The sequence below is a fragment of the Pseudorasbora parva genome, chromosome 14 (assembly GCF_024679245.1).
Source record: "Pseudorasbora parva isolate DD20220531a chromosome 14, ASM2467924v1, whole genome shotgun sequence".
Classification (NCBI taxonomy): Eukaryota; Metazoa; Chordata; class Actinopteri; order Cypriniformes; family Gobionidae; genus Pseudorasbora; species Pseudorasbora parva.
Genome location: NC_090185.1, coordinates 37442425 through 37468922, shown reverse-complemented (window position 1 = coordinate 37468922; position 26498 = coordinate 37442425). Strand labels below are relative to the sequence as shown.

Genomic DNA, 26498 nt, shown 5'->3' with positions numbered 1-26498 from the left:
TCTCATGGCGTTTTCACTCCTGGCTCATTTGCAGTGTTTGTTTCAGAATCTGAGACGTTTTTTAGTTCGGTTCGTTTAGGCATATCTTGCTCTGATCCGCACCGAAACAATCGATCTTGGCCCACTTGAAAACGAACGAGAAAGCAGTCCGACCCAATGGACTAGGCCAGGGTTTGTCAAACTTTATGATGCCAAGGACCCCAAAATATGACGAACCTTTTATGAGAGACCCCCTTCCCTAAATCCATATTTTTATGTATGAAAAAAACATTTACACTACTAGATAAATAGTAAGTGTGACATTATAAATACAACATATTGTTTCCAAATTAAAACTGGCTATACTTAATGTTGGCTTACACACTGCATTAGGAATAGTGCCTTACAACCCCGGTGAGCAAGATAAAGGGGGCTAAAATTTCTGGGGCCCTTTAGATCCCTTGGGAGGACCCCTGGGGGGTCAGTTTGAAAACCCCTGGATTATGCTGTTGCTGAGCTTCGCACCACGCCTTTAAAATTACAACACGTTCAATGAGTGTACACACACCGGCGGCAGCATTCAGCGCCTGTCCGCGGCCACTCGGGAAGTTGTGTAAAATCCTGCTGCACCACAGAACGCTTTCGTGCAGCTCATCTGTCAGTCAATTCAAAATTGAGCTCGCGTGTATATAATGTGCGCGTCAGATGGCGGTGTGAGTGAGATCCTGAGGCGCGCGGGGCTGAGCGCGTACGTCTTCACCCGCTTCATATGCACAATCGGCTTCAGAACGTGCGTGTAAACGCATTCAAAGTGTTCTTTTCCTCTCTAGGCAGGTATTTTTTTAGGTTTATTTATCAAAATGTTCTTTTATGTATTTGTGTGTGGTTCTGTATTTCGATCGCGGCTTTAACATGTTATGAGAAAACGGCTTATGTTTATCCACAACATTACCTTTTAGGCTATTTAAACCTAAATAAGAAAGCCATTGTCAGTTCGTCGGTCAGTTTTGGTCGCTTTATTAAAAGTTGTTGCTGTGTGCAGTCGTGTGTAAAGGAAAATAAAAATAGTTTTACCCTTCTGCTGACAAGTGTCGTGCCCCTTCCAACCCATTCACACACACAGATGATTCGACTATCAGTCGACCATAGAGAGATTCGACAATTCTGATTCGATTGTCTAAATCCTTAGTCGAGGACAGCCCTAATTTTTTGTGTTGTTTCTACTCCAAACATCTAAAAATCTTAAAACAAAAAGTATTTACTAGACAAGCAAAAGTTATTGTCTTGTTCACCCTCTAGCGGTGAAACGTACATACTGTGCCTTTAACCTCGATCGAAGACTACATGAAATGCCTTGTTGAATTTGGTCAAACAAACATATTTCAGAACAACCGTCCAAAACACAAAAATACAGGCAATGCTTGATTCTTTCTACATTGAAAGCCACAATAAGCCCACCAAACCAAGTAGAAATTGCAACTTTGAATGCATTTGAATTCCTGTTTTTCAGAACAAAGCAAACAATCTACAGGTGTGAAAACGCCATGTCCGTCTAGCACATGTACAATTTGGAGACTTTCTCAGCTGTAATTTGCAGATAAAAAAGGCCTGATTTGTGGAATGTCGCATTAATTGTAATGCTAATGTGACTTTGTGTGTGTGTGACGACAGATTGTGTCTGCAGTTCAATATTGCCATCAGAAGAGAATAGTCCACAGGGATCTCAAGGTGAGACTGTCACACACTCGCTGTTTTAATCGCGGATATGGTCACCTTTAATGATTTGTGTGTCATTGATTACTATGTGTAAGCAATGCTGACCGCTTTGCTACATTTCTTTTTGCATCTCTCTCCGTAAGGCTGAAAACTTGCTGCTAGACGCGGACATGAATATAAAGATCGCAGACTTCGGCTTTAGCAATGAGTTCACCATCGGGAGTAAGTTGGACACGTTCTGCGGCAGTCCTCCGTACGCGGCTCCGGAGCTCTTCCAGGGAAAGAAGTACGACGGGCCGGAGGTGGATGTCTGGAGTCTGGGAGTGATCCTCTACACGCTGGTCAGCGGCTCACTTCCCTTTGACGGGCAGAATTTAAAGGTCATTTCCTGATCCATTCCAGATCACCCTGCTCCCCAAATGCACACACTGTTCGTTAGGCCTGTCACGATAAAACATTTTGCTGGACGATAAATTGGCCAAGAAATTATTGCGATAAACGACAAAATTGTCGTTCTGAGACCAATTTCATCTAAAATAATGATAATGGCATAAAATGCAGGTACATCTTTTTAAAGATCAATTAACTTTTATTTCTAAATACTATTTAACACTGGACACGGAAAACATTTTAAATATCCACAATAAATGAACAAAACAGTTAACAAAAATTCACTTGAATAAATACAAAAAACTATAAATAAAATGGATGAAAACTGCAACGGATGATTGTGGAGAAAAGGAGAATGTGTATTGCAGTGGTGGAGGAAGTGCTGAATCTCAGTACTTAAGTAAAAGTACAAGTAACCAGAAATATATTTACTTTAGTAAAAGTAGAAGTACTACAACGACAACCCTACTTAAGTAAAAAGTACCTGATTTTAAATGTACTTTAAGTAGTAAAAGTACTTGCATAAAAATGTATTCTCTTAATGTCTAATTCTAATAATTAAAAAGAAGAAAACAGTATGAGCGGTGGCATTTTAATTGAGTTAGTTTTGGGTAATGTAATTGTTCTTACCATCTGTTGCCTAGTTTACATTCTGACTTACAATTCTGCTTATCTGCAAAGTTAAATGTCATTTTTCTTAAGCAACATTCTCATCAGCTTTGATGTATTTAAATCTTCATATTTATGATATTTTTACCTTTTATAAAGGACATTTTCCCCTAATCTTATTAAATAAAGGCTTTGCTTCAGCTTTCCCTTTATATTCTTACATTTGATTAATAAATTAAATTAGAATAAGATACAATAGGGTTGTTACCAATCAAAATAAATAATTAACACTGAAAAATTACAACTGCACTAAATAATGCTATGAGATTGTTTTAACTAAAAAAAAGTTAACTAAACCACCAGTAGATGGCGGCAGGTGAATCCTTATGAGAGAGTCATTGAGTCGATTCGTTCAAACGGCTGATTCGTTCATAAATAAGGCAGTCGTTTATGAATAGGGCATTAAATCTTTGATTCAGTAACGCACTGTTGCTGTGCAATACGTTATGGTTCAGATGTGGAAATCTGATCTTGGAAATATTTTCGCTGCTGAAATAGAACAAAAGCAATAAAGCAATCAATAAAATGTAAGTGACTTGATGTTAATTAATTGTTTATGGAACTGTCAAATGAAATCAGTGTCACATTTTCTGTCGTGATGCTATTTAGGAAAACTACACTCGTTTGTCGTGTCATGTAATGTTTTTTAACTGTTATAAAATATAAAAACCAAACATTTTGAATTTTTAATATAGGATGTTACTGAGTTTCTTTGTGTGAGCGGGGCTGATTTGTTTCCATTTCTCCTCGAGAGCCTCAACAACACAACCGTCAATTCATTAGCTTATAACGTACATTATATATTATTATCCGGGCAAGCCTAAATCTCGAACCCTGAAACAGATCAGAAAATGTAAAAAAACGTAGAAATGTAGTGGAGTAGAAAGTATAATAATTGCTGCAAAATGTAACGAAGTAAAAGTAAAAAGTATGCACTATTTATTCTACTTAAGTAAAGTACAGATACGTGAAAAATGTACTTAAGTTAAGTAATGAAGTATTTGTACTTCGTTACATTCCACCACTGGTGTATTGCTATCTCTACAGGGACTTATGTGCCTTTTTAGCACACAAAGATTGAACTAAAGAATTAACCTCCATTTATCAAACTGCCAACTTTAGTGCAGCTTTAAGTCTCGTTTATACGCAGCGCTTCCGCTCAAACGCGAGGGTGTGCGCAGCAAAAACGCGGAGTAAAAATGACGTCAACGAGGAGTAAAAATGACGTCAACGCAGAGTAAAAATTACGTCAACGAGGAGTAAAAATGACGTCAACGCGGAGCAAAAGTGACGTCAACACGGAGTAAAAATGACGTCAACGAGGAGTAAAAATGACGCCAACGTGGAGTAAAAACGACGACAACGAGGAGTAAAAATGACGTCAACGCGGAGTAAAAATGACGTCAACGCGGAGTAAAAATGACGTCAACGAGGAGTAAAAATGACTTCAACGAGGAGTAAAAATGACGTCAACGCGGAGTAAAAATGACGTCAACGAGGAGTAAAAATGACGTCAACGCGGAGTAAAAATGACGTCAACGAGGAGTAAAAATGACGTCAACGCGGAGTAAAAATGACGTCAACGAGGAGTAAAAATGACGTCAACGAGGAGTAAAAATGACGTCAACGCGGAGTAAAAATGACGCCAACGCGGAGTTAAAATGACGTCAACGCGGAGTAAAAATGACGCCAAGGCGGAGTAAAAATGACGCCAACGCGGAGTAAAAATGACGCCAACGCGGAGTAAAAATGACATCAACGCAGAGTACAAATGACGTCAACACGGAGTAAAAATGACGCTGAATCAAAAATGACGTCAACGAGGAGTAAAAATGACGTCAACGCGGAGTAAATATGACATCAACGCGGACTAAAAATGATGCCAACGCGGAGTAAAAATGACGTCAACGAGGAGTAAAAATGACGTCAACGCGGAGTAAAAATGACGTCAACGAGGAGTAAAAATGACGCCAACGCGGAGTAAAAGACGTCAACGCGGAGTAAAAATTACTTCAACGAGGAGTAAAAATGAGGTCAACGAGGAGTAAAAATGACGTCAACGCGGAGTAAAAATGACGTCACCGAGGAGTAAAAATGACGTCAAGAGGAGTAAAAATGACGTCAACGAGGAGTAAAAATGACGTCAACGCGGAGTAAAAATGACGTCAACGCGGAGTAAAAATGACGTCAACGCGGAGTAAATATGACGTCAACGAGGAGTAAAAATGACGCCAACGCGGAGTAAAAATGACGTCAACGAGGAGTAAAAATGCCGTCAACGCGGAGTAAAAATGACGCCAACGCGGAGTAAAAATGACGTCAACGCAGAGTAAAAATGACGTCAATGCGGAGTAAAAATGACGTCAACGCGGAGTAAAAATGACGCCAACGCGGAGTAAAAATGGCGCAAACGCAGAGTAAAAATGACGTCAACGCGGAGTAAAAATGACGTCAACGCGGAGTAAAAATGACGTCAACGCGGAGCAAAAATGACGTCAACGCGGAGTAAAAATGGCGTCAACGCGGAGTAAAAGACGTCAACGCGGAGTAAAAATGACGCCAACGCGGAGTAAAAATGACGTCAACGCGGAGTAAAAATTACGTCAACGCGGAGTAAAAATAACGTCAAGAGGAGTAAAAATGACGTCAAGAGGAGTAAAAATGACGTCAACGAGGAGTAAAAATGACGTCAAGAGGAGTAAAAATGACGTCAATGCGGAGTAAAAATGACGTCAACGCAGAGTAAAAATTACGTCAACGCGGAGTAAATATGACGTCAACGAGGAGTAAAAATGACGCCAACGCGGAGTAAAAATGACGTCAACGAGGAGTAAAAATGCCGTCAACGCGGAGTAAAAATGACGCCAACGCGGAGTAAAAATGACGTCAACGCAGAGTAAAAATGGCGTCAACGCGGAGTAAAAATGACGTCAATGCGGAGTAAAAATGACGCCAAAGCGGAGTAAAAATGGCGCAAACGCAGAGTAAAAATGACGTCAACGAGGAGTAAAAATGACGTCAACGCGGAGTAAAAATGACGTCAACGCGGAGTAAAAATGACGTCAACGCGGAGTAAAAATGACGTCAACGCGGAGCAAAAATGACGTCAACGCGGAGTAAAAATGACGTCAACGCAGAGTAAAAATGACGCCAACGCAGAGTAAAATTGACGTCAACGTGGAGTAAAAATGACGTCAACGCGGAGTAAAAATGACGCCAACGCGGAGTAAAAATGACGCCAACGCAGAGTAAAAATGACGTCAACGAGGAGTAAAAATTACGTCAACGAGGAGTAAAAATGACGTCAACTAGGGGTAAAAATGACGTCAACGAGGAGTAAAAATGACGTCAACGCGGAGTAAAAATTACGTCAACGCGGAGTAAAAATGACGCCAACGCAGAGTAAAATTGACGTCAACGAGGAGTAAAAATGACGTCAACGCGGAGTAAAAATGACGTCAACGCGGAGTAAAAATTACGTCAACGCGGAGTAAAAATGACGTCAACGCGGAGTAAAAATGACGTCAACGCGGAGTAAAAATGACGCCAACGCAGAGTAAAAATGACGTCAACGAGGAGTAAAAATTACGTCAAAGAGGAGTAAAAATGACGGCAACGCGGAGTAAATATGACGTCAACTGCGCGTCGAGTATAAACACCTCCCCAAATGGATGAATTGCGCGCAGTCAGCGAGAGAGACGAGGAAAACAAACAAGCATGCAAATGGAAATTATCAAGGCCGGAAAAAATATCAAGCTCTTTGTTTTTTTTTCACGCGATTCATTGATTTATTGACTATCGCGACAGGCCTACTGTTCGTTGCCCTTACTCTGAATGTTGGTCCACACAGGAGCTGCGAGAGAGAGTTTTGCGAGGGAAGTATCGGATACCGTTCTACATGTCCACGGACTGTGAAAATCTTCTGAAGAAGCTGTTGGTGCTTAATCCAGGCAAACGTGGAAGTCTAGAGGTGAGACTGCTCTACACACTTCACACACCCTTCTGAGTTTTTGAAAGAAAAAAAACTCTTCTCTTCTACTCTTCTTTTTTTTCCTCTTCTGGGGAACACAAAGGGAGATGTTTAACAGAATGTTCTCGCTGCTCTTTTCAATACACGAAAGCATACCGTGAACAGGGCAACAAAGATCATCATAAATTATGTCGTTACATCGTTACAAAGCCCATTTCACTACAGCGGCTCTGCAATCATTTTATGAAGACATGAGAATAGTTTTTGATCGCAAAAAAAACTAAATAACGACTTATATAGTGATGGATATCAGTGAATCGATTCATGATTCGGATTGCCAAAGTCACGTGATTTCAGCAGTTTGAGATGCGATCTGAATCATGACTCGATTCACTGATTCATAACCGTTTGAATCTTTGTTTTGTAATCGGCCCATCCCTATATAAGTCGTTTTTTAGTTCTCATCTCTTCATAAATGATTGTAGAGCCGCTGTAGTGAGATGGGCTTTGTAACGCCGTCTTTAGTGCCTTTATGGGTCTTGAGAGAGGAAATGACATTGGTGTCAATGAAGGCCTTGCTGAGCCATCGGATTTCAACACTAATATCTTCATCTGTGTCTGAAGATGAACGGAGGTCTGACGGCTGTCCAACCACAGGAGGAATTAATGAGAGAATTTACATTTTTGGGTGAACTAACGCTTTAACGTCTGCCAATCTCGCACAGCAAATCATGAAGGACCGCTGGATGAATGTGGGTCATGAGGAAGAGGAACTAAAGCCGTTTACAGAACCTGAGCCAGACTTCAGCGACACCAAACGGATAGGTCTGTATCTTCCCTGTCTCTCTCCTTACTCATGCATTTGTTTTCATAATGGTGAAAACTAAAACGTCTGGGCCATACACTAGGATGTCAAAAAGTGTGTGCTTGTGCAAGGAAAACATTTCTCTTTCGTCCTCTTTCAGAACTGATGATCACGATGGGTTTCCCTAAAGAGGAGATCACCGAGGCATTAGTAGTGCTGAAGTATGATGAGGTCATGGCCACGTATCTTCTGCTGGGAAGGAAACCTCCAGAGGCAAGTCATAATGACCAATCCACTTCATATATCATGTGCACTGGGATTTTACCATCAGTAAGATACTATCTATCAATCAATCAATCAACTTTATTTATATAGCGCTTTTACAATGACGATTGTGTCAAAGCAGCTTCACAGTGTCAAACAGGAGAATATAGACCATTTCAGAATGTTTGTAAACAATCGGCACCAGGATCCTTCCGGGTGGCAGAACGCGAGCGGCTTCTGCTGACCGTTACTTCTAAACGGTTACATAGTTAAGAACATTGTTGTTGATTAAAGTTGAAACTATGATGAAAACGTGTTGTTTGGGGTTGTGTCGTCAGATATACAGCAAAAGGTGGAGGATTGTATCGATTTCCTTCAGAAAAAAGTAAATATATCCAGCAAAACCTGTGGGTGAGGAGGCTAAAGCGAGTGGACGTCGTCAAAAGTGGCGCTACAGAGAAGTATTCTCAAAACAGTCCATCTACAAAATCATAGCAGAGCATAATTATCTTCAGCTGGGGAAATTCCAGACTAATATTAGTAAACTTTAGATCTCTTTTAAAGATCGAACTCATTGCCAGTCACTGCCTGAAGTAAAAGTAGGAAGAGACCGAACTTCTAGTGTCATGTTGGCTACTGATCAAACGTCAATGGAAGAAATAGGAAAAGCAGAACATAGTTGTAGGCTGATGGATGATTGATGCGTGTACCACACTGGCTTCATCATCACCGCGAGTTTAGTTTGAGTGAGTGCCTAACGTTAGAGGAGTAGCGCTAGTCTACAGCACGCTATCCTTTTGACCGTCAGAAGCTCACGTCTGTGCCATCTGATCCGACCCTGACCGAGCAACAGAAAACCATCATAGCCTTTTTTAGTTAGATAACAGGGAAATAGACCATCTACTATAGCCTAACATATTGTAAGTCAAACAGCAACAGTCCCTAAAATAACTACTCAATGGTAGGCTCATTTAAAATTAGGGTATTAGACTAGCGCTACATCTACTGGAGCAAGGTTAGGCATTTCATGCATTGCTATCTCCTGAATTAGTTAGTCAGTCCCTCAATAATCATGCTAACTATGAATCTGAATCCCAAGCACTTTACTAGCGTTGCCATTGGAAGGGTTCGGCTTTTGCCACCCGGAAGAACGTTTATTATTTTTGTGACGTCATGGTGAATTGTCTTATTGCAACACAATTTGATTTGACTGTACAGTCGTTCTATTTATCATATAGCAACAATGTTGGCAGATCAGTATTATGTTTATAGAATTAAATAAGACCTAATTAATTCATTTTATTTGTATATTTAGTTGAATAATTTGGATCATAATTTTAGTGTCCCCAACTATTGTAGGTTTTTATTGATATTCGTAATAACCCTGATCCTGTGATTGTATGCTCGTTGCAGTTTGAAGGGAGCGATTCGCTCTCCACCACAAACCTGTGTCAAAGGTCACGACCCAGCAGCGACCTGAACAACAGCTCTACGCAGTCACCCGCACACTCCAAAGTCCAGCGCAGTATCTCTGCCACGCAGAAACAGCGGCGATTCAGCGACCACGGTACAACACACATCGCAGTATAACAGCAACAAATCAGCTCAATCAGAAAGGAGAACGTTTAAAAAAAGGTGTTAAAGGGTTACTTCAGCGATTAGCATATGGCTTTGTATCAGTAGAAACCAGGAGTATATTCAAATGATCGTGCTCCCCCCTCTCATATCCCCCTGAGATGAGAGATTTATGCATTTATTTCTGGAAAAATTACACAGATGTATGAGTAATTTTACATAGGTAAAATGTTTGGCCAGAGGCTAAAGACTACAGCCAGCAGAGGGAGATATTTCCTCATGTTTTCTGGCATGAACTGAAAACGCACCAGACTGAACACGCGCTGAGAACGACTGCCGCGAGCGCGGACGTGTTTACCTCAGCTCTCATCAGGAGAGCTCTTACCTCAGCTCATTCATCACGATGAGTTTAATCTGACTCCAGCAGCGTTTGTGCTGTGAGACTCACTCAGCTGCTAAATCACGTTATATTGAACACACATGTTCAGTTTTTAACTGTAGTGTCTGTTCTCTAACTGAACTGATGTTATGAAGATGAACATGGTGGGAAAGTGATCAGTAATCCAGTAGCGGTGGCTTTGGGATTGGCCTCGTAGGGCAGTGAAGCAGTGCATTCTGGGAATTGTTGTCTTTCATCCCCATGAGACAAAAATACATTTTCCTTCTTTTCTCAGTCTAGAAGACACCACATTTAAAAATAATTTCACATTTCTACTACATTAATGACCCAGTTTAAATACAGATTCATCTTCCCAGCGCTGAAGTACCCCTTTAATTTGCTGATGCATAAACAAGATTTAATTCTCGATTTAGATGTGAAGTCTACATCAAAAATGTGGCATGCATAGTTTTAAACATTAAATAATTAACATTTTTTACGCGTGTATCGTTTAACGATAGTTCACAATACACTTTCTTCATAAGTCGAGAAACAGAAGGCGGTCTGATCTACTGAGCACGTGCGATAACCTCATTATACCATGATTAAGTCATATATTCGTGGGGGAAAAATGTTTGCTGTGTTCAAGGAAAGCGAAATCTTTATTGTAGCATCTTCTTAATGCTTAAGGGTTTTTCCATTAATGGCATCAGTGCTGTTCAGTGCGTTAAATCAATGCCATTGATCGCGATGAAGTGAAGCATCAGCTTCAGCACTGTCCATGCAACGCATTGTCAGCTGAGACTTGTAAAGTAGCGTTCAAAGTTAAAACAGTTTGTTTCATTCCATCTATCTTTGAATGAATCTGCGTTTTTGAACGTGTTGGTTGAATGATGATTCAGATTTATATATATTAGGGATGCCACAATTCTCAATCTAATATTGAACTGTTCGGTATGGCACGGTTCAATACGCGCTGGTGAATTGGGTTTTTTTTCTTCCGGTTTTGCATTTAATTAATTATTTCCATTTCTCTCTGTTTGAAATATTTCTCTGAGTTTATTTCGGCTCTTTCTGAGTGTGCCTGTGTGTCTACGCGCTGATATGAGCAAATATCCAATCATATGCACTAAAGTTAGGGGGTGTTAGCCGCATTTTAAAGCCTTGCCAGTTAAACATTTAATTTGCGTGCTTATGCATTGAGTGCACTAAACGTCTGTCAAACACACGTGATTACTGGAGAGTCTTACTGCGCTAATACTGTCAAACACACACAAGGTTAACATAAATAAACACAGTCGGTTATGTCTAAAGTGAAAGTAAAATCGCGTCTATAAATGAGATGCGGGCAGGTCTTCAATTGACAGCAGCGCAGCCTAGTGAACACGCTGTCCTTAAAGGGACAGTTCATCTCTAAAATGATTTAAAAAAAACAAAAAAAACAATAGACATTTAATACAGTAGCATTTAATCAATGTTGTATATTGAAGACTATGTAGTTTTAATTTTAGCCGACATTTATTCGTTTAATTTCATCCTTAAATGCTGCTGTACATCTCTGAGCTGCCACTGTAAATCTTTATATATATTTATTTTATATTATTACACGGCTCTGTGAAATACTTGATTCTGATTGGTCAATCGTGCATTCCAGCGGTATGTTATTCCCAGATAACACCCGCTCATTCGGGTACTACGAGTTACTTGACCGGTACTACTTCTGTGCTTAACGCTGGCGCCATCTTGTGGCTTAAACAGCCGTGGGTTACAATAGAAGACTTCAAGGCGGGTTTCCTTTATAACGTTTTTAATATAGATTTTTTTCTTACACAAACGCATCGATTCGAATCAGAAGGCTCTATTAACCCATCGGAGTCGTGTGGAGCACGTTATTTGACGGACAGCTGCATTTTTTATGGACTTCAAACACAACTACAACTACTGCTGGGATTAACGTTAGCCTGGACTTTTTAAATATAACTCTGATTGTATTTGTCTGACAGAAGAATGTCATAAACACCTATAATGACTTGAGGGTGAGTAAATCATAGGCTTGGTTTCCTTTTTGGGTGAACTAACCCTTTCAGCATTCATTTTCAACATTTAGCAGCAATAGATAAAGGCTTAAAGCAGGTTGGAACTGTTTTTCTTCGCGGAAGCTTTGCGTAAGAGCTAATAAAATATTTAATCTAAAGACAATATTTTGTGTCTAATTTATTTGAGACTAGTAGCCGTGTAATAAGCGGGATAATGTCCACCCAGCCGGTTGTTATCGCAGAATATACCCCGAAAGAGTGATGCTCCGCTTCGCGTCGGGGTCCTGATCACTGTCGGGGTTTATTCTGATAACAACCGGCTGGGAGGACATTAACCCATACTTATACAATACACTGGACTAACTGTATTGTTGCATCCCTAATAAATATATATATATATATATATATATATGCATATACACCATTTTACATAGTGCAAGTGTGAGATATAAAAAACAGAGACCAGCTTCCAATGCAGATAACTGTAAATATATGTAAAGTGCTAATTAATAAGTACAATATAATAATGGATGTGCTTTAATCATTGAGATATCAAATATCCACACATATACGTGGACATATGCACATACATACACACATGTACGATGTATATGTTTAGGGCCATAAAAGTGCAATGGCAAAGTGTTTTGAGGTAGAAGTGTGAAAAAGAAAAAAAAAGAAAAAACTCTATCTAGGATGTATAGTTCAGCGTCTGATAATGGAGTTCAGTAGACTGACAGCTGAGGGAAAGAAAATGTTCCTGAGTCTGCTGGTGTGACAGCGAAGACTCCTATAACGTCTCCCAGATGGGAGGGAAGTAAACAGTCCATGATTTTGGTCTATATCTCAATCTACATTATGTCAATCTGAGCTGACATATGTATGTTTTTTTTGCAGTTGCCCCATCCATACCTCCGACCGTGTCTTACACTAAACGCTCTCAGGCCAACAGCGTGGAGGGAGAGAAGAAGGAGGAATGGGACGCGTCCCGTAAGCTGCCCTCCTCCAGCTCTAAAGGAGACATGGCCGCCTCTCCTCTGGCAGCCCAGGAACGCAAGAAGTCGTCCACAGCTTCAGGGGTGAGAGGTCACAGGAGCCGTTACATCATGTGCCACAGTTGTGGGATACAAATACAGTACAGACCAAAAGTTTGGACACATTACTATTTGTAATGTTTTTGAAAGAAGTTTCTTCTGCTCATCAAGCCTGCATTTATTTGATCAAAAATACAGAAAAAGAATAATATTGTGATATATTATTACAATTTAAAATATTTGGTTTTCATATTTCCTATTCTACTTTAAATGATCATTTATTTCTGTGATTAAAGCTGAATGTTCAGGATCATTTCTCCAGTCTTCAGTGATCATGATCCTTCAGAAATCATTCTCATATGAGGATAACAGTTCTGCTGCCCAATATTTTTCCTAACCTGTGTTACTTTTTTATAATACTTTGATGAATAAAAAGTAAAAAAATTAAAGTAAAAAAAGAAGCAAATGTTTTAAAAATAGAAATCTTTTGTTACAACAATATACACTACTGGTCAGTCATTTTTTTTTTTTTTTTTTTTTAATAAATCAATAATTTTATTCAGGAAGGATGTGTTAAATTGATAAAAAAATTGATAGTAAAGGAGATTTATATTGTTTGAAAATATGTTTTTATTTTGAATAAATGCAGTTCTTTTGAACCTTTTATTCATCAAATATATTAGGCAGCAGCAGTACGGTTTTCAACACTCATAATGAATCCTCATCTGAGAATGATTTCTGAAGGATCATGATCACTGAAGACTGGAGGAACCATCCTGAAAATTCAGCTTTGATCACAGAAATAAATGATCATTTAAAGTATGATAAATTGATAACTAAAAATTTTAATTGTAATAATATATCACAATATTTTTAAAAAATCTGTATTTTTGATCAAATAAATGCAGGCTTGATGAGCAGAAGAAACTTCTTTCAAAACAATTACAAATAGTAATGTATCCAAACTTTTGGTCTGTACTGTACATATGACTAACAATGTGATTAATGTGTGTGTGTGTGTGTGTGTGTGTGTGTGTGTGTGTGTGTGTGTGTGTGTGTGTGTGTGTGTGTGTGTGTGTGTGTGTGTGTGTGTGTGTGTGTGTGTGTGTGTGTGTGTGTGTGTGTGTGTGTGTGTGCGCACACAGAACAGCGCTGGTGGAATGACCAGGAGAAACACATACGTGTGTGAGCGATCCAGCACAGAGCGGTACTCCGCCATCCCTAACGGCAAAGACAGCAGGTGACCAGACTCACTTATCACTTACTCTCTCTTCTTCTTTATTTACACCGCAAAGCGTTTATCTGAAACTACACAGGCTCCAGAGGTCACGTGATCCCTTCTGTTTGCGATGCTATTTTGGCAGGCAGGAACAGCCGGCACCAGCATGAGTTTCAAGGCAACGGAGTTCACTGCGCACTTTAATTCAAAAGATTAAACCTAATAGATTAAACATAACAGATCTCTATAATGCCCCCGGGTGCTTTTCACGTGTATCGATAAAGGAACTGAGAGATTTCCTGTCAGGACACCTGTAGCACCAGTTGTGCGCAAGTTACAACTAGCCTAGTTTTGACGTAAATGGGCACTAAGGGTGTTTTCACACTTCGTCCTTTTCAGCGGTTTGAGCGCGGTTCGCTTGATTTTTGGCCCATATGTGAACACTCCTGACGATCTCAGCCCCCTTTAAAGCAGCACTAGGTAACTTTTCAACCTTCATAATATATTTTCAATATCGTTGACGAAAAAAGACAAGTCTGAAATGTAGGCTGAACGACACTTTAAGCAGAACATCTCAAATGAAGATTGATAAAATGCAGCTTACTTGTTTATTGGTGTTTTCAGATCATCTGCGTGCGAGAGAGAGCTCGTGTGGACATGTTTAGGTAAAAACCAGAGTGTATACGGGTTTCTTTTCACAGAAAAGCTCTGTTTGGGGGATTTAATTACTGACATCTGGCAACCGCATGAACGCGAGCTCTTTCTCGTGCACGGATGATCTAAACACCAATAAACAAGTGGGCTGCATTTTATCATTTGAGAAGTTCAGCTCAAATTGTCGTTCAGTCTGTCTGTGTTCTGTCAGGACTCACGAGCCGCTTCGCTGAACCGCTGTGAGCTGTGAGCTGCTGAAATAAGCCAATCAGAGCAGAGCTCAACATTAATATTCATGACTCTTCCAAATAAGGCAAAAACAGAGCATTACATCCTAGGGACAATTTATAGGGTTGCAAATGGACCTGTAAAACTGAAAATACCCTCTATGTAGATATCAGAGAACAATTTAACATTGTTACTGTTAACATTGGCACCTTTAAAATAACTGTAATGGCTCTCACTACTACAATCCTTAAGGGCTCATAAAACCAGCAAAAAAATATCTGCCTTCTTGAAGTTGCCACCACTGTTCGGCATGTTTTACACAGTACCTGTGTTTGTGTCATTTCTCCTAAATCCAAAATAATTCCATATAGCTGAAGTTTCCTCACTCTTCTTTCCTTCCTTCACCATCGTATTAGCTAAAAGCACAGTGTCGCAACTAAATTGACACCTCACAAATCAATCTGAGCGTAGCTGGCACTTCCGATTGGGCAAATAGTATGAACGGGCCAGCCCATGTCTTCAGGGCTTAACGTGATAGGTCAAACGTTTATTAGGCTATTTGTAATAAACTGTTTTCCCCTTATTCATCGTGTCAGGCTGACTGTTGCGATGTGTTCCTATCGCGATGACGATGAAAATTCGATGTAACGTTCAGCCCTAGACAGCAATGCTACAGCCGCTCTAGCGCTCCCCTAATTGAGTTTAGGCTGCGTGACGTCAACCTCCGGAGCTCTATTGACCTCTTCACACAAATATTTTCAAAACAAAAACACTGACCAATAAGATATAAGCTTTTGGGTCATGTGTCATTCCAGATAAGATGTAGAAGCGAAAAGCAACCCATATGAAAAACAGATTTAATGCAAATACTTTACATCTCTCCACTCATGGCTTCTTCAGGAAATACTTCTGTTGGTAAAGCAAAAGTCAATATTAAATCTGGTCATATTGTTTGTGAAATGTTAGTTAATAAATTGAACTTATGCTTGTTGAACTGTTGTATGTAAAAACAATAGGGCTGTCAAAATAAACACATTCATTTTTGCGTTTTCCCCCCTTCTGTTTAATGTACCATGGCTCTCGGATTTATTACATTTAACCATCATAGAGCAAAAGTTTAAACCTTTTGACGCCAAAGAGAGCTAACCATGAGCATTACCATGCAGTGGAAAAGAACTATATTTGTTATTGAACGAAAACATACTCACAGTATGAAGCCAAACGTAAAAACAGTTGCTTCCTGTTTCTGCAGACTGTATAGATCAGTGGTTCTCAAACCTGTCCTGGGGACCCCCAACCAGTACACATTTTGCATGTCTCCCTCATCAAACACACCTGATTCAAATCATCAGCTCATTAGTAGAGACTCTAAGATTTGCCCTGCGTCCCAATTCGCATACTATCCATCCTAAATAGTACTCGAAAATAGAATTATTATGTCCCAAATCGTAGTATGTTAAAGAGTATTCCAAAGATTCCCGGATGGTTTACTATTTCCGGTCCGAATTCACAGTATGGATCGATGGGCACTCTAACGGCTGATATTGCCCACAACCCATTGCGAGTTGGACGAGGATTCGATTAGAACTACAAACGCGGATAAAAAGCATTAAAAAACTACAAACATGACGGATGTGCGAGTTCGACGGTTAAGTAGAGAAGTTTAGATAAAGGGGTTTGAGTGACCAACTATCAATATATAACCTGACAAAAATATATTTATTCAGTGTTGTCCACATTATATTTCACCCGCAGCAGCATTGAGAACTTTTGAAATGACATGTTTGGCCATTAACTTTTAAATGCATCATTATATTTAAACTGTAAATACATGAGGAGAGTCTCTGCATTAAAGACCCACACATGTCAGATCAACGAGCGGCTACATTTCTCTCCGATACGGTGGGAGATTAAACTGAATGTGGAGGATTTGAACTGTGACGAATCTGACGATGATTGACAGGGCAGATAAACGGTGACGGGATGCACGTAACTAAGCGACAGAGTCCGTTAAAGATGGCGAAGTAGTATGTCCCGAAGCTTGCATACTTTTCTGCTACACACTCAAAAGTATATACTTTTTCTTCACAAAAAGAGGGGACGTCCTTTTAGGGCGTAGTATAAGTAGGCGAATTGGGACGCAGCATTGAATTGGGTGTCTGATGAGGGAGACATGCAAAATGTGCAGTGGTGAGGGGTCCCCAGCACAGGTTTGAGAACCACTGGTATAGATAATAATTCAGAAAATTACTTTTTTATAGCTATTAGAATTAGTAAATGTATTTATTTGGGTAGATATTTATTTATTTTGCTCTATTGTTGAATGATATGAAATAGTTTATTGAATGATTTGTGTACAATACAATTGATAAAGTCGTTAAGTCTTTTAGTGGATGTGCTATAAGAGAGATTGAGCTTTGTTTAAAAATAAGTTGTTCTATTTGGACTTGTATCTATAAGAAGTTATTTTATTTTATATTTTATTTGTAATGTTTTCAGTTCCAGATATATAGTGAGATACTGAATTTGGGATTTTCCTTAGTTGTCAGTTACAATCATCAAAAATAAAATAAATAAACATTTGAAATAAATTAGTCTGTGTGTAATGAATGTATTTAATATACAAGTTTCACTTTTTGAATGGAATTAGTGAAATAAATCAACTTTCTAATCAAAATCTAGTTATATCACCAGCACCTGTGTAACAGAAAAACAAAATGTCGCAATGTCAAACTTTTTCCAATATCATGCAGCACTACATTTTAGTAAAAAAGTCATTGACCAATCATGATTTGTTCTTTAAAAAGTTTGTACCTAGGTTACACATTAGTTTTAATGAAAGAGGCCCAGTATCGCATGCATCCGCGCTGTTGTACTGAATGTCAGCATGACTGTGATTACCCGCAGATGATTTGCTTTTGTCTTACTCTCAGCTTAGACTTACACATTTTACCATGTTATTCATAATGCAAAATTCATTTAAAAAACATGCAAAATTGCTCTTGGTGTGAAAGGATCTGCGAAATACAGGGAGTGCAGAATTATTAGGCAAGTTGTATTTTTGAGGATTAATTTTATTATTGAACAACAACCATGTTCTCAATGAACACAAAAAACTCATTAATATCAAAGCTGAATATTTTTGGAAGTTTTAGTTTTTAGTTTTAGCTATTTTAGGGGGATATCTGTGTGTGCAGGTGACTATTACTGTGCATAATTATTAAAAAACTTAACAAAAAACAAATTTATACCCATTTCAATTATTTATTTTTACCAGTGAAACCAATATAACATCTCAACATTCACAAATATACATTTCTGACATTCAAAAACCAAACAAAAACAAATCAGTGACCAATATAGCCACCTTTCTTTGCAAGGACACTCAAAAGCCTGCCCTCCATGGATTCTGTCAGTGTTTTGATCTGTTCACCATCAGCATTGCGTGCAGCAGCAACCACAGCCTCCCAGACACTGTTCAGAGAGGTGTACTGTTTTCCCTCCTTGTAAATCGCACATTTGATGATGGACCACAGGTTCTCAATGGGGTTCAGATCAGGTGAACAAGGAGGCCATATCATTAGATTTTCTTCTTTTATACCCTTTCTTGCCAGCCACGCTGTGGAGTACTTGGACGCGTGTGATGGAGCATTGTCCTGCATGAAAATCATGTTTTTCTTGAAGGATGCAGACTTCTTCCTGTACCACTGCTTGAAGAGGGTGTCTTCCAGAAACTGGCAGTAGGACTGGGAGTTGAGCTTGACTCCATCCTCAACCCGAAAAGGCCCCACAAGCTCATCTTTGATGATACCAGCCCAAACCAGTACTCCACCTCCACCTTGCTGGCGTCTGAGTCGGACTGGAGCTCTCTGCCCTTTACCAATCCAGCCACGGGCCCATCCATCTGGCCCATCAAGACTCACTCTCATTTCATCAGTCCATAAAACCTTAGAAAAATCAGTCTTGAGATATTTCTTGGCCCAGTCTTGACGTTTCAGCTTGGTGTCTTGTTCAGTGGTGGTCGACTTTCTGCCTTTCTTACCTTGGCCATGTCTCTGAGTATTTCTCTGAGTAGTCCTTCTTTTGACCCATTTTGCCAAAGGAAAGGAAGTTGCCTAATAATTATGCACACCTGATATACAGTCCCTGACAAAAGTCTTGTCGCTTATCTATTTTCTAGAAATACCTGATATTAACCTGACTTTTAATTAATTCATTGGTGTTAGAAATAGCTCATATGGAAAGCTAAAACCCTCCCAAATGATGTTTAATGCACTGAAATAAATAATGTTCACAGAAAAAATATTTATCATTTAATCAAGACAGAAAGGTCAAATTTTGGCAAGACAAAAGTTTTGTCGCCTATACAGAAATTGAACAAATTTACTGCAAATACAAAAATATGTCAGCAAATGAAGTTGTGGTGCTGTGAGATCCAGATTTAATATCTTGTATGACTTCCATGAGCTTGAAGGACTGCATCCATGCGGTTTGGCAAGGATTCATACGATTTATTGATGAAGTCATCAGGAATAGCTAAGAAAGCAGTCTTGCATGCCTCCCAGAGTTCATCAATATTCTTTGGTTTCGTCTTCCATGCGTCCTCTTTCATCCTACCCCACATATGCTCAATGATGTTCATGTCTGGTGACTGGGCTGGCCAATCCTGGAGCATCTTGATCTTCTTCGCCTTGAGGAACTTTGATGTGGAGATGGAAGTATGCGATGGAGCACCGTCCTGCTGCAGAATTTGGCCTCTTTTATGGTTGGGAATAAGAGGTAGCTAAGATTTCTTGGTATTTTAGACTATTGATGTTGCCTTCCACCCTGCAGATCTCTCGCACACCCCCATACTGGATGTAACCCCAGACCATGATTTTTCCGCCACCAAACTTCACTGTTTTCTGGGTGAATCTCGGATCCATTCTGGCTCCAGTAGGTCTCCTGCAATATTTGCGGCGACTGTGGTGTAAATCAACAGAAGATTCATCTGAAAAATCCACCTTCTGCCACTTTTCCAGCGTCCATCCTTTTAGCAGGCTGTGGGCCTTGGCAAATGCCACACGGTTTTTCAATTGTCTTTTGTTTAGTGCTGGCTTCTGGGCACTGATTCGACCATGGAGGCCATTTCGAGACAGAATCCGACAAACTGTTCTGGTTGACACAGGGACTTCAGGTGACCAGGTCTCGTGGAGCTCTGCTGCAGTGGAAAATGGGCTGGCCTTGGATTTTCGAGCCAACAAACGGTCCTCTCGAGCAGTTGTCTTGCGGGGTCTGCCTGACCTGGGCTTGTCAAAAACGTCTCCAGTCTCTTCAAATCTTTTTTTTATCCTCTGTACTTGACGCTGAGACACATTGAAGGTGTCTGCCACATCAGCAGTGGATCTGGTCTTCAGCCTCTTGATAATCAAAACTCTAGTCTCAGGGTGAATCTTAGGCATGTTTGCAGAGGTCTAGTTGCAGTTGATGTGAAGGTCTAGTGTACTGGGGTTCTTTTTATACACACTTGAGACCTAATTGATCCATTATTAGTCCCAGGTGAAGCTCATATGACAAGGTGACAATCCTTATGTCTTTGCAAAAATTGACTCAATGGGCTTTACCAAGCTGTGAATATTAGAATACTTTTTGAAAGTTTAGTTTTTCACTGAAACATTATCACAAAAGCTGGTGGGATTAAAATGAGCCATTTCTTGTAAAAATATCTTGATTAGAAATATATTTCAGCGGCACTTTAGGTCAATTTGTACACAAGCGACAAGACTTTTGTCAGGGACTGTAGGGTGTTGATGTCATTAGACCACACCCCTTCTCATTTCAGAGATGCACATCACCTAATATGCTTAATTAGTAGTAGGCTTTCCAGCCTATACAGCTTGGAGTAAGACAACATGCATAACGAGGATGATGTGGTCAAAATACTCATTTGCCTAATAATTCTGCACTCCATGTATTTGTTTTACCCCCAAAAAACATTGGCATTTTTTGATACGGACATATGCAAACATCTTCCCGTCTGTTTAGGTTTATTTAAGGTTTGACAAGGCAGGATATTGGAGGACAAAACCCTGAAATGTGTCAAACATAACATATACTCAGAAACAACCATTATATGCCTATTTTAAAAACAGGGAAAAATCCAAAAATCACACAATTCTGACATAATATTATCACTGACTTCTGAGAGTAGTTATTAGCATGCATATTGCTAGGATATTAGTACTTATAAAGCAGATATTAATGCCTTATTCTGCATGACCTTATTCTGCATCCCTTAATCCTACACAATACCTAAACTTAAATGCTACAAAAACTACCTTACTAATTATTAATAAGCAGTAAATTAGGAGTTTATTGAGGCAAAAGTCGTGGTTAATAGTGAATATGTGTTCCCCGTACTAAAGTGTTACCAACTTTTTTATACAATCAAACACCTAAAGAGTATTTGTGAAACTATTTAAGAGCACATGGAATAAAAGAAAGTTCATGTCTTTGTTTTACTTCTGGGCATGACAAATTTCCTGTGCTGCCGCAATTGATTACTGGGTGTTGGAGCCATAGACAGGAAGCACGGCAGTGGTGATGAACTGTCCTTAATTGATTTAGTAGAAGTACGTAATGGGCTTCATAACGTCTCTCACTCAATGATGGAAGTATTGAAGTCATAATACCTATTATCCGACAGCAACGTTTTTGAACCCGAGTTCTGGCTCTTGTCTCATTTATGTCTGGTTCTGGTTTTCTCTCTGGTTTGTCAGTTTGACGGAGATGTCCGGCTCTGCGAGCGCTTCTTCCTCTGTGTCCCCCGGAGCGTCCTCTGCAGTGGCGTCCGCTCGGCCGCGCCATGTGAAGTCCATGTCCGCCTCGGGACACCCCAACAAGTCTCCGCTGCCGCCCATCGAGGACAACACTGAATTCAAGGGGTGAAGAGACACACTTTTAGTATTTCAGAGACAAGACGGTGTTATTATGGTATCATTGAGATATTATTATAGTTTGATTAATGTTTTGAATTAGTTTTATATTTCATATTTATCATTTTATTTTTAAGTTTTTGTCATTTTATTTTAAATTTTTTATTCTGTCTCTTATTTTCATTTTTATTTCAGTTCTAGTTATTTTAGTACATCAAGTTAAACTAAATTAAGTTAGAAATGTTGCCCTGGCAACTAAATTAAATATGTTTTTTTATTTTTTTATTTCAAGTAACAAATAGTATCTTTATTGTTGTTTTGAGTTTTTGTTAACTATAATAACCAGTGGTGAGGTAACGCATTACAAGTATGCATTACGTAATCAGATTACTTTTTTGATGTAACAAGTAATGCATTACTTTATAATTTTACACACTTACACACATAATTTTTCAGTTTTATTAATATGCTTAAACATTTGTAAAACTACTGCATTTAAATTCTCTCTGTTCTCCGTAAAATAGTCACTTAGACATGCGAGAAAACTGACAACGATTACAAAAGTAACAATATAACTTTAAGGCAAGACACCTCAGGTGATCAGGGTAAAATCGAATGAATGACCAAATATCACCAGACTTCCCCTGTTGATCGATTCAATTATGAATTGCAAAAAAAAATTGTACTACAAGTTTTCTGAAATGTTATGTTTAAATATGTAAATGTAATTAAATATGCAATATTTTGCGTTTATTTCTATGACAAAAATCTGAATATTGGATAAAGCCAGGTTTGAAATTATTGTTTAATTATTTTTGGCATATTCGTGTCAAAGTTTTTTACAGGGGATTTAGGAAGTCTCTTCTTATCACTCCCATAAATCAGAAAATACTGTCAACAGCCAGAAAAATAAATAAATAAAAAATACATTTTCACATTTTTGTAGGAATAAAATTATATATGAACAAACCTCTCTGTAAAAACCTTTAGAATATAGTTGGGGATGAAACAGTAAGTTTTGGTGTATGTAAGTGCTACTGAAGCAGAGATAAAACTCATTTTGAGAAAACGTCCTTTAAACATATGAACTGTAGTTGGAATCTACAGACTCAAATAGATAAAGTGCTATAAAAGAGACACTTTCCAGTGGTCTGAAAAAACACTATGAAAAGCGCAAAATCTAAATTGACAGATGCATAAAAAAAGAAACATGTTTTTGCCTGTAGTCTCTGACCTTAAACTTTAATATAACCCATAATGACAAGATATATTTTGTATGGCACACATCATTTTTAAGGCTCAGGAAATATTCTAATAATAATATTCTAAATGCATTTTTAAAATAATATTAAAGGGGTACTTCAGCGCTGGGAAGATGAATCTGTATTTAAACTGGGTCATCAATGCAGTAGAAATGTGAAATTATTTTTGAATTTGGTGTCTTCTAGACTGAGAAAAGACAGAAAATGTATTTTTGTCCCATGGGGATGAAAGACTACAATTCCCAGAATGCTTCGCTGCCCTGTGCCATTCCCAGCGCCACCAAATTGATTACAGTGACTGAGTTAGAGGAGACACTACAATTAAAAACTGAACGTGTCTGTTCAATATAATGAGTGAGTGACCGCGCGAGTATCACAGCACTGAGCACTAACTGCACGAGTGATGCAGTATGCCTGGCATGATCGACTGCAATCGCGACTACACTCGCAGCATACATTCACAACGCGAGTTCAGTCTGGCGCTTTTCAGTTCATGCCTTTACAAGCTTAACTTTCATAGAAATTAATTTGAGAAGTTAAAAGACTTACATTGCTCACCATAGCTCAGTTTAAATGAGTGCCTGCAGCTGCCTGCTGAGCTCTCGCTGCAAGCTGAGTGTAATCTCCCATCCCCCATGTGCGGATTCAAAACATGCGGAAATGGCTCCCTCTGCTGGCTGTAGTCTTTGGCCTCTGGGCAAACATTCCTCCTATGATGCAAAAATCGTCAATTTGCATCATAGGAGGAATTTTTCCAGAAATAAAATGCATAAATCTCTTGTCTCAGGGAGATATGAGGGGGGAAAGCACAATAATTTGAATATACTCCAGGGTTTCTACTGATACAAAGCCATATGCTAATCGCTGAAGTAACCCTTTAACCTGATAACCGTCACGAGGACGTGCTGAAGCTCTCTTTGCTTAAATTAGCTCAAAATTACTATCAGGTGTAAGTAATTACCTTGACAAACTATACATCATTAAAAAGATCTAAGACTAAAGTTTATTTTTTTTACCTCTGTTTTATTCTCAAAGTCTTATAGTGACCGTAATGTGTTAATATGTGCCAGGAGTTATGAATATGATCTTGGGCGTCGCTACCTTTTGATTGTAATATGCGCGTCATTTGCTCCCATTCATAAAAAACTCCTCTGTGGTCGTCATGAAGACACTCGACAAAACAACTTCCCTCAGGGCTTTTACTTCAAATGTGTGCAGATGTGGAGAAATATTGATAGATTCTCACATGTTTGAGTCAAATTTCTATACAGAGAAGTATTATTAATTCAATCTTTATCCAAAATCCGCGGATGTATGATTATGAGAGCAGTAGACTGTGATATGCTGTGTTTTCAATTCATTCCGGCAGCCGGAGGGCGCTGGAAAGCTGTACTACTGAAAATTCACCCCATGGGGAACACATGAAGAACAGACACACCATGTGACATTCAGGAAGTATCTGACATTACCAAAACAGCTTCCTGAGATCGCCAGATCGCTATTTTATGCAGATAGACACGTTTTAAGACAATAAACACACAATCGCGGTAATATATGGTTGGTCTGTGTTCTTTATGCCATGTTGGGTGGTTTCATAATAGATGATATTTATAATGCAATGCTATTCCACATAGCTTTTAGCATTGTATATTTTCTGTCAGATTTTTTGACCCGAAGCTACATGAGATCACATATTGTTATATAAAACACTCTACATATAAATTATAAAGTGATATGAAGCAAGTTTTGAATAAAACATGATTTTAATCGTATAAATTGTTGTTTTGCTGGTGTGCTAAGCTAACATGCTAGCTTGCCCTAGATGCACCTGCCACTGAGTAAATACTTTATTTTTATGAACATTTTCTAAATGTAAAACTACTGAAATGTTTGGACGAAACATTGGACGAAATGCATTCAATAGAGTCTCAGTGAGGGTAAAGTGGGAGGTTTGATTTAGAAATTAGGTTTGAATAGAACAGTTTGAATAGAGAATCGTTAGTAATTATAATGCAGACAAAAGAATAATAATTGGAGCCATAACCAGTCCGCAGAAGTGTGAATGCCGGGGAGACAAACTGAATGGGGCAGTTTGCACCTCTAAACAATAGAGGCAATATAGCGAATGAAAGCTGAGAAGATGTGGCAATAAACATCAGTTGATATTTCAGAGATATCTCAAAATAAAATCACATGAAACGATCTTGTAAAACGTTTAATAAAATTCAGAGTTTTAGACTGATCATCTTCAGATCTGAAATATAACATGGTCAGACTTGTGGCTTTAGCTGTAGTGCATTTCTAGATTTCTCCAAGGCCCACTTCAATTTTATTTTCATAAAGATATATCATACAAATAAATTTCTAATAACTTTACAAAACTTTGAAGCTTATTATAGCTTTTTTTGATTATAAAAAATATTATCATTTTGACTTTACAGTAAACTGCCAGGTCTGCTTTCAAATGAGACCATAATTATGCTTTTAGTGCAAAGGATTCACAAACTGTATTTGTTTTAGTCTGAGTATACATTTCTTAGGATTTTTTCAAAATTTGGAAGTCAGCTTAACAGGTTAAGGTGTATGTTATATAGATTACGTTGTTGAATGCATTACTGTGGTAATCTCTTTTCTGTACAAAAAAAAAGAAGTAAAAAAACGTAATAGTTATCTTTTTAGGAAGTAATACAATGTGCCTATTCTTACGATCTCAGCTCATGGTCTGAAGCTCATGGCACAGGTGCCCTTATGGCGTCTCTGAATCCACTTTTGCTAGTTTAAAGACAAAGTCAATTAAATGGTCGGCGCGCTCGGCACATGGTCCAAAAGAGTTGTGCCTCGTGAGAAAGTCTCATCTCCCCTTCCCTTTAAAGCCAGTTGCATTGATTCGTTATTACATGGAGGAATTTTAGAGCGGAAAAACTGAACGCTTCTCCAGAGAAGAATCCTTTTATGTTTCATATTTAAAAATGCTGCTGCGTTTGTGTGTAATAAGCTGTGTATGTGTGTTGTGCACTGCCTAAAGGCGCACATTACTAAACAACTTTTAAATAACACAAAAAAACACTGCGCTATTGACTTTAGACCAGAGTTACATTTGTGCATTTAGCAGATGCTTTTATCCTAAGCGACTTACAACTGAGGAGTACAGGAAGTGATCCGTCCTGAAGAGGCGAAGAAATGCAAAAAGTGCCCCAAATACAAAGATTTGGATATTATTTAGAGTAGCAGAAACCAGAAAAGGGAGGGAAAAACAAAAATAAGAATAATGGTGCAGTCGTTTTTTAGTTCCACAAAATAGCAACTCCAACATTGCGCCTGAACACACCTGGTTTTCAGACCCATGGGCGAACAGATGGGCGGCAGTGCATTTGCTATTTAAACAACGTGGCGCTGGAAGTGAA

General features: G+C 38.8%; 1 protein-coding gene across 3 annotated transcripts in view; it reads left to right on the top strand.

Moving 5' to 3' along the window:
• Window positions 1–26498, top strand: part of mark1 (MAP/microtubule affinity-regulating kinase 1) — a 144303-nt gene that overhangs the window by 100703 nt on the left and 17102 nt on the right. For all 3 annotated transcript variants that reach the window (XM_067416348.1, XM_067416349.1, XM_067416350.1), the window contains exons 7-15: window positions 1651–1707; window positions 1839–2075; window positions 6605–6724; window positions 7450–7549; window positions 7690–7802; window positions 9207–9360; window positions 12681–12862; window positions 13963–14057; window positions 21677–21841. In XM_067416348.1, coding sequence (XP_067272449.1) covers window positions 1651–1707; window positions 1839–2075; window positions 6605–6724; window positions 7450–7549; window positions 7690–7802; window positions 9207–9360; window positions 12681–12862; window positions 13963–14057; window positions 21677–21841 — 1223 coding nt within the window. The remainder of the gene's footprint in view (window positions 1–1650; window positions 1708–1838; window positions 2076–6604; window positions 6725–7449; window positions 7550–7689; window positions 7803–9206; window positions 9361–12680; window positions 12863–13962; window positions 14058–21676; window positions 21842–26498) is intronic.